This window comes from Diadema antillarum, unplaced genomic scaffold, assembly GCF_040938485.1.
Source record: "Diadema antillarum isolate AM-2024a unplaced genomic scaffold, OU_Dant_1.0 seq00000696_RagTag, whole genome shotgun sequence".
NCBI classification, from domain to species: Eukaryota; Metazoa; Echinodermata; class Echinoidea; order Diadematoida; family Diadematidae; genus Diadema; species Diadema antillarum.
This window is the reverse complement of record NW_027271601.1, coordinates 1,178,343-1,199,983: the sequence shown is the minus strand read 5'-3', so window position 1 is coordinate 1,199,983 and position 21,641 is coordinate 1,178,343. Positions and strand designations below refer to the sequence as shown.

General features: G+C 37.5%; 1 protein-coding gene across 1 annotated transcript; it reads left to right on the top strand.

The window, feature by feature from the left end:
• LOC139737547 (egl nine homolog 1-like) lies at window positions 1–20,830 on the top strand. Its single transcript, XM_071648223.1, has 4 exons — window positions 1–1,359; window positions 14,559–14,678; window positions 17,675–17,811; window positions 20,712–20,830. Exons 1-4 carry the CDS (start codon window positions 265–267, stop codon window positions 20,782–20,784), a joined length of 1,425 nt encoding a protein of 474 aa, XP_071504324.1. The 5' UTR covers window positions 1–264; the 3' UTR covers window positions 20,785–20,830.
• Window positions 20,831–21,641: the final 811 nt, after the last annotated feature.

Sequence of the window (21,641 nt, the reverse complement as noted above, 5' to 3'; positions counted from 1 at the left end):
GAATGCATGGACACTCGTAGTGGTAGAGAACCGGTGATTTCTTCACGTACGAGTGGCAGTACAGATGTACTTCTATCTATCATACAATCCGTCTGGGAATCTGTCCGCCGCAAGAAAATCATGACTCTCTCAGCAATTTAGAGAAACGCCAGGTACGCATTGCTACGTTTCCGTTTTGACAGTCACATCGCATCGAATAACACCGACGGCATAAATAGGGGATTCGCAGGAAACACAAAAACAACAGAGAGAAATTATTATGCGATGGACACACACTGCGGCAGTGTACGTGACGAACGTGATCGGAAGGAGCCCCTATCTCCCGTGTGCTCATATGAACTCTGCACTGCCATGGACAATCTGAAATTGTGCTCTCGATGTCGAGATGCATGGTACTGTTCGAAGGAACATCAGATTATACACTGGCAAACCCACAAAAGGACATGTCGAACTGCACCGGGAGAAACTTCATCAAAATCGAAATCAAGCAGTCATAATTTGAGAACGAGTGGGTCGAGCAGCGGATCACTGCACGGCGCTCGAGCACGGAAAGTACGTGCCAGCCCTGCTGCAGGCGACAGACATGATAGAGTTGGACTACAGCATATAAGCTCCTCCTCATCGTCAATTTCGTCTATGTCTTCATCCTCTTCAACCTCATCGGTCTCAAGAGGATTGCAGAGCCTAGGTCTTATGTCCACCAGCTCCCTTAGCAGTCTGTCTGATGTGAGTGACCTTCAATATGACCAAGACACTGACCAATCTACCGAATTATTTCCCCGCACGAAGTCATACACGTTGAAAGCTTTGGATGAGCAAGGTGAGCTTACGGACTCGGACGAAGGCAACAACGGGGACCCGTCCCGTCCGTTGAATGCGTCTCCCGTGTCGTTCACTGTAGGCGCGCCCACAAACATAAGCGATTCAAAAGTCGTCATGTCGCCTACACCATATTCCGTTGGCGTGTCGCCGCAGCTGAAATACAATCGTCAGATCTCAGGCGACGGCCAAGTCGGCAGCCAAAGAAATCCAAATTTGCCACCACTAATAAAATACATTGTCAATAGTATGAAAGAAAGGGGCATTTGTGTGGTGGACAAATTTCTGAATGAAAGCGTGGGGTCAGACATTTTGACGGAGGTGAAAAAGCTCCATGATGGAGGAAATATGACAGACGGACAACTTGTTTACAGTAGAGACAGTACCCCCAGCCAAGATATCAGAGGAGACAAGATTACTTGGGTGGATGGAACAGAAGAGGGGTGCTCAGGAATCGGTGTACTCATCTCAAAGATGGACTCCATTATCATGCAATGTCAGGGACTTCTTGGTAATCTTGTTATCAATGGGAGGACAAAGGTGAGATTTCTTGATGCACGCATGTCCTTTCTGTCATGATGCATCTATCTCCTATTGTTGAAATGAGATGCTACACAGTGAACATGTGGTATTTTAATAAGGTACATGTATGCTAACACATTTCAGGTGTTTATTGACTATGACGATCATATCTGGCCAGAAAGTATAAATGACATTTCCTGCATCATGTATGTACATCTACATTTGTACAGTATGTAGGCCTTTGGCTTTACATTAGCTTGTATACAATGTGTCTGTGTATCTATACACTATATATTTGTATCTGCTATTAGAATATATCCCTCTTTAACTTGAGGGATGTATTTTGATAGTAGAATATGTAGTCTACTTATAGTAGAGTATAATCATGCTGCATACATAAAGTGTACACATTGTATACATGTGTATGTGACCCTGCACCTCAAAACAAACAAAAAGTCGCCAGACATGAATTTTTAGTTAAGACCACATTCTGTAAGAACAGACTTTCAGCTTTAAAATGATGTATAACTCAAATCAAATGGACTCTCCTAACCTATCTAAATATTGGAAAGAAAGCACAAACTCAGGAAAAGTATGAACTGAGAAAAGAGGCTCTGAAGTACAGTGTCTATTCAAGCGCTTAATCTTTACCAAACCGTGCTGGCTGTGCAATGAATGGGACAAAAAAACAGGGAGTAAAACACCAGAGTAACAACAATGAAGGGATTATCAGATTAAAGTGAAATCAAGCATGCCTCATTAACACATTCTGTTCATAATTAATGCCAACTTTCAAAGCAGTAGCACTATCCTTGCAAAAGTTATTAGAGTTGAAAGTGAAAAGTGTGGACAAGGTTTGTCAGAAATGAAAAAGGGATTCTAAAGACACACCTAATTACACTATTCTACCAAAAATGTTCGAGATAAACTGCTAAAAAATACACTTTCCTGCCCGTTTTATGATACCAAATTTTAGCATAATGTAAAAGAAGACTCTCTCTTTCAGAAAATATGAAAAAGTCAAGTTCGGCTAGGTTGACCCACTTCACTTATTTTCAGTCCTCACGCAAAATCAAAGTGTGCGACTTTATGTTCGTTTTGAGGTGCACAGTCACATAATCTTTTATATCGTAAAAAAGTACCATGCATACATTCTCAATGTAGGGTGAACATGTGGCAATTTTTGCCAGGTGTGTGGTAGATTGCTGTTCATATGTTCTATTCTTTACCCAATCAGGAGGAGCAGCATGACAGGGAGAGAGAGGAGAGATGCTTTGAAGTATTTTGTATTTTTTTTTTTTGCCTAAAATACTCCAGGTTTCATGGAAAATACTGTGTTTACAAAATTGATTTACTGTAGGGCCTACATGTAAACATACTCTTTTTCCACTAAACTATGCCTTTCAGCCTTCAGCCAATGCAGTGCTGTTCAAATACATGGAGTCATGGAAAATACTGTGTTTCCAAAACTGTATTATGGTAGGGCCTACATGTCTATTGCAGGAAAAGTAAACATACTGCTACTCTTTTTCCACCAAAACTGCCTTTCAGCCTTCAGATAATGCAGTGCTGTTCAAATACAAGGTTTGTATCCCCGAGAGTGAGAGAAAAAAACAAAAACAACTTTTTAACAATATACTGACTGCAATCCAAATTGCCGCATTTTGCACAGTTAAGGAGCCTTACAGAAAAGGGCATAACCCATTTATACCCCTGCAATTCATCCAAGTGGCTGGTTGTTGGATTTTAGCGAAATGTCTGAGTAAGTACATAGAAATAGTGGGCAAATGTAAAAGTGGTATTTGTTACATTGTACTTCTATGCAACTGTCAGTATTTAGGCCTAGTGATATAATTTCATTATTTGTCACCAAATTTGGATTGTAATGACATGAAAGAAAAGTTAAAACTCATGTGGATACCATTCTGTAACCCAAGGTAAAATATCAGCAAGTCAACCCCTGTATGGCCCAGTTATATAATTTCCCATAATGCTCATTCTGCTCCAAACCAACAATAACAACATCAACAAAACACAACAATACAAGAACCAGCACATTCTATGTTCAGTGAATGGCATGCAGGAGGGATACATGGAGTCAGAATAAACTTCTTAATAAAAAAAGATAATTAAGATCATAATAGTATCATATTTCATTCTCTTACAGTGCAGTACCATGTCAAGTTCATGTTAGCTTTCTAATGATAAAGCAGCATATACATGTAACATAGCAAGCAGAATGGTAATACACTAAATTAAAGATAAATTTAAAACATAACATGAGACCACACTTTACATTGTGATACATTGCATTCACCATAATTTTGCTAAATAAAGATACACGATGTATGTACAGTAGCCACAATGATCCAACCATGTTAGGGTAAAAACAGCACACATACAAAATATTTGTATGTCACCGTCATTTACATAGGCGAAAGCATTATTGATCTACAAGTGGTAGTTGAAAGACCTGCAATGCATTTAAACACATTCCTGCAAAAATTGGGACTCTTTTGGTGAGTGAGGTTGAGTAAACATAATATTTGTGGTCTTTCACTGTGTTGCCATGGTGATGTTGCAGATATTAAAGCAACAACAACAAAAATGCACTAAATGGTAGTTTGTTAGTAAATTTGATGCGAAATATGGCTTATTGTTAAAAATAAGAATGAGTGATTTCTCAACTATCTTAGTCAAAACTTACAAGTCTGAATCATTTGAAATCAGAAACTGGAGGGAATTTTCACATTTTGAAGTGACCCGTTGCTTTTTAGATGGCTAATAATACTTTGCATGCATGCTTGACTGTATCTCATCTCAACTTCAAAGCAGATTTTCCTGCATCTGATTTCATCTGATTACAGAGAATTTCTTACCATTTCTGTCATAGGCTTTGAGAAATACATGTTGCATTTATCAGTGGAAATCACATTTTCAGAATTTGAATTGATCAAACCAACAATTTGATGTGAATTTTGTTGTAATAAGTAACATGCATTTGGTGCTTGAGGGGTTTGATTATATCATTGTATTTTAGATGTTGTGCTTAGCATGTTGTATTCAGCAGGTGCTTGCTTAAAGGACAAGTTCACCTTCATAAACATAAGGATTGAGAGAATGCAACAATATTAGTAGAACACATCAGTGAAAGTTTGAGGAAAATTGGACAATCGATGCAAAAGTTATGAATTTTTAAAATTTTTGTGTTGGAACCGCTGGATGAGGAGACTACTACAGCTTGTGAGTCATATGCGTACAACAGTATAAAGAAAATGTAAAGAAAATTCAACATATTTTCACTTTTTTCGCATAATAAAAGAGCACTTGACTTGCCACTTTCTAAAGGCAGGGGGAATAATATTACCCATACCATTTGTCGGTAACGAGTCTGGGGAATGTGTACTTTTTTCAAAAGATGAAATTTTGTGAAATTCTCTTTATATTTTCCTTACTTTGTTGTACGCATGTGACATCTAAGTTATTCACACACTGCAATAGTCTTCTCATCCAGTGGTTACTGCACAAAAACTTCAAAAATTCATAACTTTTGAACGGATTGTCCGATTTTCCTCAAACATTCAATGATGTGTTCTACTAATATTGCTACATTCTCTCACTCCTTATGTTTATGAAGGTGAACTTGTAGTTTAAAGTGGACATCATCTCAAGGTAATGTCATGGGTTACATGTTGTGAAGGCTCATTCTTGATAACTTTATGAAGTTGTTTTGATTAATAATTGGTGCAAGGTCATACTTTTACCAGAAAGTATTTTCATGTGTAATTTAGATTAACCTTTATTTTCACTTAAAAAAAAAAAAAACATTCCTCTCTCACCAGTACAGTTTATCCACAATTTACTTTGGTGATGCTTCTGTTACAGCTGTACATACAAATTTGAGATGCCTTTTTTTAGCATTAATGTGAATTGTGCTTATTTGGAAATACTTGCAGCGGTTTCCTGGAGTGAACACAGGAGTTCATATTGGCCACGTATCTATTGGTCACTTATTAATGAGAATCTATGAGATGCAGACCACTTGAAGGGGATTTACCTTTTCCTTCTGAAGAAGTGAAGTGAGGTATTGTTTATAAACACCTTTCTGTGCAAGGGACTTTGGACGCTGTGAACAGCGCTATAGGGAGATGTCAAGTGCCCAATGCAGAGATGCCAAGTTTCTCAATTGGCTGGGAGTGAGAAAGTGCGATTTAGCAAAAGAACTGAAGGAGATGGGGGTGGGGGTAGAGCAGATCCCCCCTTCCCCTCCCCCGAATGGAGCTTTTTCACTGTGGAGTTAGAAATTGTGCAATTTGGTGCACACTTGTACTGCAATTGTACTAGCATAATTCTCGTCTATTCGTTATGAAAGATGGTCACTGCAAGATGTCATTTTGAGCATTTTCTGCCAAAATTTTGGTCAAAGGTAAATGAGTCTACAGAATGAATGACTGACATGAATTAGAAGATGGCAGAATTTTTAGAAACCTCTTCAGATTATATACTTAAAAAGGAAAATATCCATAAGATACAGCCATGTAGGAAGTTTTGGGTCCTCTAGCCAACAAATAAATAAGGAAAATGTTAAACCTTTGTAGTTCAGCATAAGTGGGCTTCTCATCCAGTGTTTATTTATTATTGATCAAGTCTACCTGCCACATCTTTTATATTATTTTTCTTTCTGGGAGGTGTGAGAAAGTGATTGCTGGGCAGATGAGAATGAGATGGGTTGCTAGGGAGTGAGATGGGTTGCTAGGGAGTGAGACTCGCTCCTTAGGTGTGAGACTTGGTACATGTAGGTCTGCAAATGGTACTCACAGCATGCTAAGGGTTAATGCAAGTCACGGCTGCTGCTTACTCAGGACCTGCAATTATGCTTAATTTGAGTAAAAGGCAGGAAAAAAAGCATAATAAAAGATTGTATGTGTACAATAGCAGCCTCATCTTCGATTTTCTCACTGGGTCTTGAACCAGTGACCTCCTGCACTGTATACAGCTGTATGCTGTCTACTGAACCACTTTGTGTTGATGCAAGAAGTTGGCGAAAATAGGAAGCTCAAAAGAAAATGCCAATTTCTTCAAGGGAATGCAATTATGTATCACTGTGCTATGCTGACTGTTTTGTCAGAAGCTTTTGATCCACAGGAGATATGATTAACCAATATAATTCGCTCAATTTGATCTCCATTTGTGCTGTGTTCACCCAAAGAATGGAAAGCAGCATTAGATCTAGATAATAGTCACCAAACGTGAGAGAGGCATCTTGATTCATTTGGCCTCACTTACAACAAATGTACCACTGTCTTTAGTCACCTGACCACCCCACCCCTCCCCCTTTTTTCAAGAACAACCAATAACAATTGGTCACAGCCCTCAGACTTCCATGAAACAGCTCAGGGGGATTGATTGGGAATAATAGTTCAAGTATTCACATACATGAATGTCCAGCCTACAAAGTAACAACTGAAGTGGAAACCACATAACGTAACATGGTATACAACTTTTTGTAGTTCTAGTATACTTGTGAAATTACTGAGAGTTGTAAGCTAAATGAAATAAAGCAAATGGCAATTGTATAATTCACTTCATAATATTGAAAAGGTTATTCTCCTTTTTTTTATTTAGTAACAGAAAGCTGCTGTATTTTGCTTATGATCCCTAGAAGGTAATTGTGTGTTAGAGTTCCACCAGGTAAAGAATTCACCTTTTAATGTCAGATGGCTGAGTGACAATAGACAAAAGACCTTCTACCCCTTTAAGATTTGAAGAAAAATTGTGATTTTTCAGTAAGTATTGCTGTATTATCAATGTGAAACAAACTTGTAGATCTTTTTGTCAAATTGAGATTTTTTGACATTTTCACAAGAGGTTTAATTCATGATTCAGCAATGACATAAGCCCCGTGTTGTAATGTCAAACTTGTGGGCTGTTTTTTACCTAGTGTTGAACTCGTGGGCCTTGTTTGCTTAGTGTCGAACTCATGGGCTGTATGACTCATAGACCTTTTTTTATTATCGAACTTGCGGGCTTTATGACTATTGGGTGTTGGTCTTGTTGGATGACCCCATGTACAATGTAGCCTAATGCATACCATGAGGTATGCATGTCGCATCCATGTCGGGATCAGAGTTGTTAGTTTTGTTTGATGTTAAATTCATGACTATCACCCGACTCACGAAATTCATGAAAATGAAACCCCCCTGAAATATATGGTATGTACAATATTTGAATTGTTTTCCTAGTTGTAAACAAGGAAAATAAAATACGATGTTTTCTAAACATCTGAAATTATTCACACTATCAGTGTTCCCTCTATACTGATGAAGTTCATACAAGTATTAATAAGTTGCCTGTTTATTTTCAAAAGTATAATGACAGGTTAACAATATCTGTAATCGTTTTTAAATTCTTTTCAAGAATATCCCACACAATTTGTCCATGGACTTGCTACGCATGTAGTGCAACAATGAATTACATTGTGGTTCTTGCGTTTCACATCCCGGTCAACGTTAATTGGTTTAAATGCCAGCGAATGCTTATGGTTGAAATATGTAGCTGCAGTGATTGTTACAGAGCGGATCTTGGCGTCTGTCTTGGCTAACACCCCTCCTCTCCATCTCTGTCAAATTCACTACATGCTTTATTCTTGGAGGAGTGACGTGGGAGGAGGTCATTAATTATAGTCACAACCATGAAATAGATATTCTCTGACTATGTAGTGTTTACATCTATGACATACGTGTATGATGTTTGTACTGTAAGTAGCCCTTCATCACTGAAGCCTAATGATGTCGCTAGGGGTGATGGAGATGCGGTCATCCATCCAGCAGTCCATCCCGTGTTATTCCAGATCAGGGGAGCACAATTTGAAAGCTATCCTTTGATAGATTTCATTGATATTTGATCCAGGTGTAATATAAATGTGAAGAATTGATGCACTGATTGGATTTGGGCTAAATTCCCAACATTTTGCCTATAGATCCTTTCAGTGATATGCATTCCCTTGTTCTAATTTTCTGTTCAAACCAAATGCTGATTCCAAAACATCAAATCATCATTAATTGTATTGTATCTAACAATCAAACTTACTGCATCTTCTTCTTTTTGTGTCAGGTGTATATCTCTTTTGTCAATTTAGAGTGGGGCAAAATACAATGCATCACTAACAAATTTTATTTGAATGACATCATTGAATTTGTGTATACATTGATCCTTATTACTAGTACAATCCCAGCTTAGGGTTTTATACAGATCTACCTCAAGAATAGGAATAAATGAACATTGCTTTTTTTCTCATACAAAATGTCTACCGTATCTTGTTTGTAGATCACATACAATGTATACAATTACAATGTACATGTAAATGAGAAACATGCTTGTGGCACACTCTGTACAACCATGCACATATGAAAAGGCAGCAATACCCCAGTTGACAGCAGTTGCTCTAGTCTAGCTGTCCAAGCTCAAAGCTTTCCATCAATATGTTTGTCTCCCTTTTGTACAATGTACTGTATATCAAGTCATTTGTTTTTGTACTAAAACATATGTATAATAGAAACGGTACAAAGTTTGCCAGATATGCTCCAAATTTTCTTTCATTCAAGGTAAACTGATTTTACTGGCTATTTATTGGCATTTCTATGACTGCTTTTGATTCCTTGATTTCAGGTCAAAATGTTAAAGATTGTCATGACAATATGCTTGAGGAACAAGAAGTATTGTCATGATATTGAAATTTGTAAGAATATTAGATATTTAGAGTGTAGGTTGTTGGAATATCAGACTGTAAAATTTTTGAATAAATCTTAATAGTTCTTATTTCTCTTAAAAATCAATTTATATGTATTTTTCTCAACTTTATGTTCAGTGACTTTATCAGGGAAGACATGATGACAGGTCTCCTGTGTAATATTTGTTTCTCTGATTGAAATGACTACTTGTGTGGGCATGCTTCTATATTATATGTATGCATAACATTTTGTATTGACGTTAGCATGAATCACTTCCTCTCATTCAGTTTATCAGAAAAAAAAAATAATTCATTCCAGTGCTTTTAATGGCTGTTATCATTTTTGCTTCACAAATGTTTTACTAAAACATGTACAATTGTACATAACATAATGCTCTTTGATGTGGAGCAATCAGTCGCAGGTTGTATTTTGTGCTATCTACATTGTATAAAACAGATAACTCCTTCAGAAGGGACTTTAAAGCCATTGATCATCTTGTTGTTTGTCAACAATTGTACAGTCATCAAATTTCTTTCCAAGTAGTCATGTAACAGCAAATCATAATACAAAGAAATCATACAAACGATACAAACAACAGCTACATGTACAGTTGTATGTGTAACTTGTAGACCCCTAACTGTAAAGCAAGAAAAACAGTGTTACAATGTACACTTGATGGAAACATCAGTATTAGTTACAAAGACTAATTTGGTTTTGGCAAGCCTCCAAGATCAGTCAAAGTCACTCCTTGCAAATCTCATCCAGCAATTAACCAAAAGAGATGTGTTACCACATCCTTTTCCTTTTTCCATTGTGACAATATTTACTCATCTATTGGAGCAAAATCATATAAATGATGATGAAAGTTCACAGTTTTCACTGTTGATTGCTGCCCAATGCCAATCCACTCTAAAAAGCCCAAGGATATGGCCTAATGAAATGTTCTAACCCAAATATGGATGGTTTCTGTTTTAGTCTTGTGTCATTCCAAAGCTTTTGTACTTCTATAGGTTTTATAGAATGAAGATTGCTTATCTACAACTTTAACAAAATTGTAAAAGCCATATATCATGATGTAAGCAAAAGTTTTGATTACATCATCAATATTGGTAGTAAATAAACTCACTTTGCACAGAAATTATTGTTGCTTTGAAATATAGTTTCTGATATTGCTTGTTAGTGAAGTATGTGATAGATACATACCTTTATCAATGGCATGAAAACAATAACACTACTGAGAAACGAAGCTACGCATCAATACTTCCTTTGTAATGATCACCTAATCAAATTAATGACAATATATGAAGAGCCTCAACAAATATAATTTGGAAGAACGTACGTGCACCTATCTAGATTCTGTAACCTTCGTACATGAGACCCCTCAAAATGTGTTCGGAATTTGATGTGTACGCCATCGGCAGCACGTAAGCATGAAGTTCAGAGGGAAAAGTGTGCAAACAGTTGCGGTATGTTTACATTCTTAGTACCTGGCAGCTATTACAGAAAGAGTCTGTCATTGATCATTTACTGGTGAGGGAGGTAATCATTAAAGTTGAACTGACATTTATAGGAAGGGGGAAGGGTGCTGGCATGTTGTATGTGTGCTCTGGCTACAAATCTTAGGGGTGAAAAAATCTGTCAAAGTTTAAACGGTACAAAAATGTAGGCTGTTACTGTAGTTGTTATTCAGTTATGTTCTTTATAATTGCTTTGATTTATTTTGAAAACTGTATGAAGAAAACTCCAGTATTAGGTGACATCTGAAAAGTTGAGGATTTGGCCAAAGTTTCAACCTACAATGGTCAGTACAGTGTATCTTTATATCAGAGTACTGTTTTTACAATGTCCCTGTGGTGAAATTCTGTTTTGCAGTAGATATAAATACTGTCCTATTCTGTTATCATTTAAATCTTGACCTGGCATTATTGTTTTTAATATAATTCTATGGGGAATTCCAAGTTTGTTTGATGAAAATTGGTTTTGAAATGGCTAAGATATGCAAAATACATGTAAAGTGATCCTAATTAAAGGTGTGACCCACCTTTTTTAGGATTGCTTTGTTGTACTTTTTTAATATCTCAGCCGTTTCATCACCAATTTTCATTAAATAGACCTTTGATTCCTCTTAAAATTGTATGCTCTTAACAATCCATTAACAGTTTGCAGATATCTTGCAAAAAGTTAAAATCTGAATCCTCATCTCAACCAATACTATACCATCCCTTTAACCTGAAGCAACCTTAAGTAGTCTGAAGGGGAAAAAAGGACAAATGATTTTACTCCCTGTCAATATTACTGACAGCAGGCAAAGATCCTATAGATCGTATCGAAATAGCTCTTTCTTATATAAAAATATTTCAATGTGATGGATTCCTTTAAGTAGTCGCAGTGGGAAGAGATTGTGTTACAGACAAAAGTGATAGTGTGATGTTATTTTTAGCCAACTCCTTTCCAAAACCTCAAAGTATGTGGTCAAGAAATGCATACAGCATTGAGTGATGAAACACACCAGGATCCTCAAATATCACACCAGTATATCAAACAATTCAAGGCAAAAAAAAAAAAAAAAAAAAAAAAGCTTGAAGAGGGAACTGTTTGGTTTAAAGGAAAAGGATAACTCAACAAAGTTACGACGTGCAGGAAGTTCAGCGTACGATGACCCAATAATTCTGCACGTACCGTTTGTTGCTCTTCCAAAAATAGTAGTTGGATGCTAAGAACTGCAGTTCATGTTTCTATTTACCCATGTCCCACCTGGGCTGGTCCAGACTCGAAAGTTCTGGATTGTGCGTGATTTGAGCAGTTTTCACTTTTGACAAGAAACTTGCTCCATTATCATTTCTTCATAGTTTTGAGCACACTGCCCCCCCCCCCCTCCTTTTTTGTCATCTCAATCTGTCGGTCTGAGGAGAAGCCTTGTGGAAAGCGACAAATCCACTTGTGTTTGCTCATATCATGTTACAGTCGGAAATTATCAATGGGCACACAATCATGCTCTCTCCCAATTGTATTTTTTTCCAAATTTTCCTTGATATCATATTCAGGTCCTTTAGTCTTGTTGTGCTACTACAAAAGTGATTTATAGATGAGGAGGCGGTATAGTTTTGAGAAGTACATATGGTTTCTGTAGGCCAGCCTTGAACCCAGACCAATGTCACCACCTATCATGCACATTTACCACTGACAAACTATAAATCTACTATGTCATTCTGAATCACTCGGCATTTAGAATTAAGTGGATAAGCTGAGATTTAGGATCCTTCATTTTTCATCCTTGCCTTTTTGTGATCCCACAAATTTCAAGAGGTATTGGAGTAGTGATGATATCGGATGACTACCCCATCCCAATCCCTGTCCACACATCCATCTCTTGATAATTCTCTGTCATATCCTTATTTTTGTTTTGGCCTAGACTTCCACTTCCAGACTTTGTGTTTATAGTGCTAGTCATTATTTACACAGTGGCAGTAACCGTGACCAAATGATGGCAGTGGTCTTTTTATTGATGGCAGAAGTCTTTTCATTCTCTTCAGTTCAAGAATTGTAGTGCTCTCAGAATAGAATGTGGTATTAAATCTGTTTGAAAGACCTTGTAAATTAAAATAGAAACTCACTTTCAAGTTTCAGTGAACCAGGTCAGTGCAGCTTGTTTTTGGCTGAGTCATGTTGGGGTCTGGAGGTAGACTACCTCACTCACTAGAGGGAGCCTGCTTGGCATGGGGTCAACGAACAGACTGCGAGTCCTACACTGCCTACTGCACGTAGGCATATGTTAATGAGATGCAAATGTGCTGGGAATATTTGGGGAAAGGGTGTTGGTGGTACACAAAGTGTGTGGGAACCCTCTGACACCACTATCAAATCTCAAAACAAAGATCTGATTCATGAATGGTATCTGTAAGTGAAGTAACAACCATCTAGAATCTAATGCACAGCAGTTCATGGCCATTGGTAGGTCAAAAAAAGGAATATGCCTCAATAAGGTTAATCATAATTGTTTTCATTTTTATGTCGAAGTTGTTTTGACTGTGAGTCAGACTGGTAGTATTCATATTTCATACTTTTGGTTGTCAAACTGTTTTGCCAAATTGTGTCCTAATTTTAAAGTTATTTAGAAATATCAGACGTTTACCAAGATTGTGATATCTTGAGATGTACATGATATTTTTCTGATTGATCATTGTCAGTCTTGAATTTCTTAAGCTGATACATTGTAGCTCTTCAAAAATCAGCAGTTGTTGTTTATTATGGTATTTCATATCAAATAGCCTTTGCGTTTAATACATTTTATGTGTTGCTGAGAAATCTTTGAATGCTTTATATGACATTTTTTAGCATAAGAAGATGTCGGATGGATAACAGTATAAGACTAAGTGTACATTATATTGTATTCATTTGATTATTTTGATTTCTAATCTACTGTGTATTTATACCTTTGTACGATGTAAAGAGGAGTGTTTCTCTTGCTTAAATTAACATTTTTTTTTTGTGTTGATTTTTTTTTGTATTTAACTAAGGTATCTCAATAGTTTCCTTCAAAAATTGTTTGCTCATTAGTGAATTTCAAGGCTGATGTTATTGTCAAATGTACACTAGGTATTAAGTTGAAAAAAATTGTTAGTGTACACAGTATGAAATTCATTTGGAAAGCAATGATAATAACAAAACTTGAACACTTTATTTCTTTGTCATCATATTCCAATGAAATGTTTTTCAGTGAAATATGATGTAAATAAGAATTACATTGTATTCGAATTAAATATGGAATTATTGATAGTATAATCATGATATCTTTATATAGTATATTTACTGTTTTTTATATTTCCCTCTTTTTTGTTGTTGTTGAACTGAACATGTTTTAATTTTACCTTTTATTACTTAATGGCAAGCATATTTACTTCAAAAGAGTGATATTTGCAAATTGATGTCACAGTGGGGGTGCTGTGGTATTGAGGATTATACTCCTGACTCCAAATTGGAGGACCCGAGTTCGATTCCCGCCCAGTGCTCACGTCCTTGGACAAGATGTTTTTACCCACCATGTCCCTCTCGACCCAGGTGTATAGATGGGTACCTGGCAATGCTAGGGTAATAATAATGGCAGGGCCCTCTGGTAGAACAGTGGCAACACTAAGAGATTACTCTGGATAAAGAAGACCTGATCATTATTACTGTTATTACTCCATTGTCATTTCATCTCTATATACTTTTAATTTGTGTTCTGTTGAAAAATGAAATACATTTTGATATGAATTAAATCTAAATATAGTGTCAAGAGGACAGGAAATGAAATTAGCGCAATGCACAAGATATTCAGCTCAATGCGCAAGATAATCAGCTCAAATACATCTATAGCATTCTGTGTCCATCTGTTGGCTTGTATTTGGCATTCTTATCAACATGTCTTTGGCATTCTTTAAATAATATCAATATGTATTTGTACAAATTTGCTGAGATTCACTTCTAGTTTCTTTTCTCTGCTTTCAGGCAATGGTCGCATGTTACCCTGGCAATGGCACACAGTATGTGAAGCACATCGACAACCCCAATGCGGACGGTCGCTGTATCACATGTATTTACTACCTCAACAAAGGCTGGGATACCCAGGTGAAAACAACTCGAGTCTAGAATTCCTAAAATAGCTCTTTCTTGGTTTGCTAGTACTATTGAGGGCTTTTTACACTTGTAAAATTTTGCTTAGCCCCGGACCAACGGTGGGGCTAAGGGGGGGCCTTAGCCCCACCGTTGGTACGGGACTATCCTTAGCCCACTTTCTGTTTACACTCGTTTTTGCCAAAGTGGGCTAGCCCCACCGATAGTACGGTACTATCTGGCCCTGCAAAATAGCAGGGGTTAGCACCGCAATTGCGGTGCCAAGCAAGTGAGTGTAAACAGAACGAAAAAATAATCCTGGGCTAAGCGACGGAGACGAAGTCCGACCCTCACTGACCAATCAGAAACGAGGTCATCAAGTGCTGCCGGTGCGTGCGTGTACGTGTACAGTACACTGCGTAATTATGAATATTCATGTGGTTTGGAAAGTCCTGGGCTAAGAAATACGAGTGTAAAAAGGTCAGTTTTCTCCTTAGCCCCGGACAAGAGATAGTACGGGACTAATTGGCGAGTGTAAAAAGCTGAAAAAATTGGTACGGGACTAACGATAGTCCTGGGTCAGAGAAAGTCCGGGGTTAAGAAACACAAGTGTAAAAAGCCCTTTATAGAAGAATCAGGATATTTGATAGCTGCTTGTGCGGGTCCTTGAAGGCAGGAGTTTCACAACCAGTAACATTCTTTGAAGTTACCTTTACTGCGTTGTCCTTGGTAAAGTTTATAAGATTTCATGACTGAAGGTCTTTTTCAAGGAGAATGTATAGCGATATCTGGCAATGATACAATTGAATTTATAGGTCTATCATGTTTTGTTATGTTTTGTTCTTGTGTTGGTAGGTCTGAAAAGGAAATATGAATTTTCTTCATAATTGATCAACCCCAGGATGCTAGAGTAGGCCCCAGGCACAATGTCACATTTCCAAAGTGTTGTTGTTGGTTATTGTTGGGTTTTTTTTTTTTTTTGTGGGTGTGTGGGTACACTGTATGTGGGTGTGTGGTGTGTTTGTAAAATTTTCCTGTCGTGGTATAAGATATGATTCACTGTGTGGGGTTAGTAAGAATGTTGGTAAAGAGTCACCTTGGCTTTTCCTGCTTTCTGAATGTCTAAAAAAAAACTGCAGCAAAATCACAATGCACAAATAAAAGCATTCTCTCAAAATACTGTCATTGGTTGCCACATGCACACTGACTTACGTTGCTTATGAATGTGTGTTTATAGTTGTATATGCATGGCCAAGTGAAAGACCATTTAATCTGTTGAATTTGATTCAAGTTGTGGATCGGATTTCACTTTTGGTATTGATTCATGTAACTGTACTAAGTGCTACCAATTGCAGATAGAAGCATCCTTTTCAAAAGTCAACACAAGAGATGTTCATAGATCATCTCCATAGCCGTGAGGGTGAGCAAAAGAAGCAGGATTTATAGTGGAACAGTTCTTTGACTTCAGAGCTCCAGGGTTTACCTGGCGATAAACCAAGAAATAACTTGTTCCCCTTCCCTACCCCCTTCTCTTCTTTACTTCCCCCTTCTGTTCACCACACACTATGATCATTGTGTGTACATGTATTTATCTTAAATGATGTTGTACAAAAGTACCAAAGCAGTATTATTGTTCATCAAAAATGCCTTTGAATGATGATAGTGCTAGCATTAGTGACACAGTTTTTGTTGCTTCCTATTGAGTTAGGTCTGTGAAGCACAGTGCAAATAATTACACTCTGAAATGTGAATGGGATCAAAGCAGTTATCTGTGGGGGGGGGGGGGGGGGGGAGATATTGTCGTGTCCCTGGCCTACGTGCAAAACCTTGGCCATGCAATATTTGTTTTCTGTTGCCTTCTCTTTCCATTTATGTTGAATGAATTGTTTACATGCAGTTTGATTGTTTTGGCTTCATATCAGTACAGGATGTATCTGGTACGGTGTTATATTCTCAAATAAGTAGTCAAATACACTCTGAGAATGTTTTCCAAGCAGAACAAAAGGGTTCCCAAGCAATTGAATGCAGAAATTTAATTGTTTCTGTGTTGCCTTGCCACTGGTGGGATTTTCTTGTTATTTTGCATCAAAGTGATATTTCATTTTAAAAAGTGTCATAAGCTGTGGTCTAACGATGTATGATTTTTCTCTTGGGAAGAACTAAAATATTAGTTATTACATGTGTTAAAATGTGAGACATCACAATACCGTGATGTAACCATGCATATTTGTGATATATTGAGTGTAAAACAGCAGTTAAACAAACATTAGACTACTTAGGAGATCACCAGATTTGAGAAAATAGAGTGAGATTAGACTGAATCAGGGACTTTACTTTGTCATTGCAAAGTATACCAATTTAGGTAATGTGTCGAGAACTAAGATCTGGAATAAAAGATGTTTTAAGCTGTATAAGTGAGATTAGACTGAATCAGGGACTTTACTTTGTCATTGCAAAGTATACCAATTTAGGTAATGTGTCGAGAACTAAGATCTGGAATAAAAGATGTTTTAAGCTGTATAAGTGAGATTAGACTGAATCAGGGACTTTACTTTGTCATTGCAAAGTATACCAATTTAGGTAATGTGTCGAGAACTAAGATCTGGAATAAAAGATGTTTTAAGCTGTATATGAAGGGGAATCTAATTAAAAAAGCACCACCACCTTGATTTGCCACTTTATGCCTGGTGTATGTTTGAGGTATGAAGTTGTGTAGAATATTTCAAGAGTATACAGTAATTGCAACAGACATTTATGATAGCTTGTCTTGGGTTGTAACATAGTGAAGTTAAGAATTAGTTAGCCAGTGTTTTGGGTTTATAGAATAATCTCAAAGAAAGAGAAGTTGACAATGTTGTACAGCTTTAACTTGTATCACATTTAGATCTTTAAAGGAAACTGTTTTAGGATACATCTTGAATTTTCATGAAATGTGTTATGTGCTCGTTGAAAGAATGTATCAGAATAGGTTCTAATAATTTGATATCTTCGTGTACTCTGTGTATCTCCAGAAGCAGGGAGGGCGGTTGCAGATCTACCCAGAGAACCAGAACATCGTGGCCAACATTGACCCGATCTTCAATCGCCTCATCTTCTTCTGGTCGGACAAACGCAATCCACATGAAGTGCTACCTGCATTTGCCACCAGGTGCGTCCAACTTAACCTGTTGAGGATGAGCTGATATGTGACCCTGCACCTCAAAACAAACAAAAAGTCGCCAGACATGAATTTTTAGTTAAGACCATATTCTGAAAGAGCGGACTTTAAGCTTTAAAATGATGTATAACTCAAATCAAATGGACTCTCCTAACCTATCTAAATATTGGAAAGAAAGCACAAACTCAGGAAAAGTGTGAACTGAGAAAAGAGGCTCTGAAGTGCAGTGTCTATTCAAGCGCTTAATCTTTACCAAACCGTGCTGGCTGTGAGATGAATGGGACAAAAAACAGGAAGTAAACCACCAGAGTAACAACAATGAAGGGATTATCAGATTAAACTGAAATTAAGCATGCCTCATTAACACATTCTGTCCATAATTAATGCCAACTTTCAAAGCAGTAGCACTATCCTTTCAAAAGTTATTAGAGTTAATAGTGAATTCAGAGTGTGGACAAGGTTTTTCAGAAATGAAAAAGGGATTCTAAAGACACACCTAATTACACTATTCTACCAAAAATGTTCGAGATAAGCTGCTAAAAAACACACTTTCCTGCCCGTTTTATGATACCAAATTTTAGCATAATGTAAAAGAAGACCCCGCTCTTTCAGAAAATATGAAAAAATCAATTTCGGCTAGGTTGACCCATTTCACTTATTTTCAGTCCTCACGCAAAATCAGTATGTGCGACTTTATGTTCGTTTTGAGGTGCACGGTCACATATGGTACAACACACATCCCAGACACCCCAGACACCTGCCAAAGTATACTCTGGACTAGCCTTCAATGGGTTAATCTCAGAAATTCCTTCATGAGCATCTGATGGCTGAAGGAGAGTTTAATGTCTTCCCAAAATTAATGGCATTCGCAATGCTAGTATCCCTTAATATGTGATCCATACAGCATGGCCCAGACCCTTGTTTGACATTATGAGGAGTGGACTTACTGTAAAACACAATATTTTTGCGGCACGAAATTTTTGCAAATTGGAGCCAACGGCCTTTTTCGCGGCATGACATTTTCAGGAGTTGCCTCTAACATTCAATGCATATAGTGTAGACAACAACTTTTGCGTGCATTTTAATTTCGCGAATCTTGGCTCTCGCAAAATTCGCGGAATTAAAATGCATGTGAACATTCCTCGTTTTACAGTAGGGCTACGGTTAGGACAATCTTGAAGAGGATGAGATGCCAGTCTTACTGACCCCTAGGTAATGGACCACTTCTGGGCATGGTTTGAGGCCACTAAGGCAAGCTCAAAGATGACTGGTGCCATGGTTAGCTAGTAGAAACCAAATGTAGTCTGGCTTCTTGCAATCGTCAGTGAACATATAATTTTGTTTTTTGTTTTTTTGTTGTTATCTAAACCTTCATCAGGATATATCCTGCCAATTCCAATATAGAAGAGAAAAGGAAAATGTTGAATGCAGTTGTTGAAGGTGATTCATATTTATGCATTTTTATTCAAAAGTCAGTCTGTATTCCTGTATCTTTGAAACAAGATACCATGGAAACTGAAACAAAGAACGCAAATTATTTGCTCATGTATTGTACAATAATGGCTTCTCCAACATCAGAGCTTAGAAAGATAATGACAGGATGAACTAATGGTGATCTGGGTCTGAATGAAGTGCTGCTAGCTAGAGCTGTCTCAAAGCTCACATGGTTTGTGAGCCGATTCAAAGCTGCCTCAAGTTAGCTAGCTGTGAAACATGGACCCTGGATTGGTCCTTTTATTTTATTTCTTGTAACTGCTCTGCCTCAGTAGGTATCACTGTCTTTTGTTTGTAACAAATTGAGGCATGTAATCTGAACATGTCAGAGGAGGGAGGCGGAGATCTCGGTGATAGTCGAGCTTGGTTACCACCTGTCTGTGTGAAAATTGTGTTCATTGAATGACATGTTGCCTCTTTGTTTGCGAGAGGGCGTGAAGGCTTTTGGGATGCGAAGAAGGTGGATTGAAGATTGGGTCATCTTGGATGGATGCCAACTAGTTCCTACCTTCTCAACTTCATTTCTGGGTTTACATGGGGCGGGAGTTTGTTGATATACGCCACATGATGAGGGGGAACCATCACTCAGTGATACTGTTCAAAGATCATTCTATGTGAATGTTACGTATTTTACAATTCCTCCCCGTTTTTTTCTTTTATACACAATGGCATTTATGACCATTTGATGGTTTCAAGATGCGTCTGTGTGGTCTCTCTCACTCTCTTGGCTTGTTCAACAATAACAAAACTTGCACAAGTGACCCCTTTGCAGTTTGAGCCATGATTGATGTTTGAATGTGACCCAAATCTGCAAAACTCGCCGCCCTCCCATATAGGAGAAAAAAGTTTATATCTCAACTGTGCAGTACCTTGGTTACAACAGTTGGTAAATTATTAGCGTACATGTATGTATGAACATAATCACATTGACTTCTATGTTGATTTTCTGTTCCTGTTACCAATGCACATAATGTTGCCTACATGGCTGATTTATCATACAGTGCTGTTGTAGTATAGCCATGACTATATTATAACATATCTCTTCTCTGTTTCTATTTCTTTCACCCTTCTCTCTGTTTATCTCTCTTATCTATCAATCCATCCATCCATCCATCTATCTATCCAGCCATCTGTCTACTGTAAAACCAGAAACATTCACATCATGCAATTTGTGCAAATTACATACTATGAAAAAAATTATGAGTATACTACATGTATTAGTAATATAGGGATTTGTTTAACTTTTGCAAAGCTTAACTCCTGGTGAAATTTGCAAAAGTTCCATGCATGCCAAAACTTTTGGTTTAGCAATATGTATCCATCTATCCCTCCATCCATCCATCTATCTATTCATCTATCAATCTATTTGTGTATGTATATATTTTTCTCTCCCCCAGGTATGCCATCACAGTGTGGTTCTTTGATGCAGCTGAACGAGCCAGGGCCAAATCCGCTGGAGTAGAGACCTGATAGGCAGAGGCTGCAGCTAGGCGGGATGCTGACATGGATTTCTGATTTGTATATGTAAATATACCAATCTCATTTCTTTCACAATCATCATCAACCCATTATTATGATATTTGTTTCCAATATGTTACCCATATTCTTGCATTAGTCAAACCAGAAACAAGCAAAAATCATGTAGGGTGAAGATTTTCAAATTAAGATTAATGAATAAGGATTACATTAGTATCAGAAGTTTTATCTTATCAATCTATTTTCATTTTTTTTTTAAATTTCCAGAATTACCAGTGTTTGAAAGTGATTGGTGACATTAGTAGTTCCATCTTAGGGTACGTTTATCAACTCACTTCTGGTATAGAATTAAGGTTTCCTAACAACATTCAGGGAGATTCGGGCGGTTGATAAACGCAAAGCTGTTTTGATTATGGGGATAGAAACGCGTTTCTGAAATACCGAAAAAGTGCGATTTGCAAATGCGTGTAAGCCAGAAATGCAAAGTGTTTTTGGAATGTGTTTATAGCTCAGACCTGTCCACACTAACCACTGCCAACTACACATCTCTACTCCTCGGGTCAAACAGCACCATGGAGCTGTGCAGTGACAAGGCCTTCCTCTCAATTCATGATGGAGGTGATAGATGCAACAACTCAAGAAAAGCGATCAGAAAGGCCTTTGCAAACATGTTTTGGTAGTGGGTATTGAAACATGTTTCGAACATTGGGAATGGTGATACAAAATGTAAATGCAGCCTTGGTCGTATACCAATACCTATCGCGCTGGAAGCTCATAAAATGTATGGCAGCCAAGTCGATGAAAGAATCTTGCAGGATGACATTGAATCTAGCAGCACGAGTGGAGATTAT

Bases quoted from the DNA above. Each gene is read 5' to 3' on its own strand.
- LOC139737547 (XM_071648223.1), top strand. From the start codon at position 265: ATGGACACACACTGCGGCAGTGTACGTGACGAACGTGATCGGAAGGAG. The intron at 1,360-14,558 runs GTGAGATTTCTT...CTCTGCTTTCAG, and splicing joins TTATCAATGGGAGGACAAAG to GCAATGGTCGCATGTTACCC. The intron at 17,812-20,711 runs GTGCGTCCAACT...TCTCTCCCCCAG, and splicing joins CTACCTGCATTTGCCACCAG to GTATGCCATCACAGTGTGGT.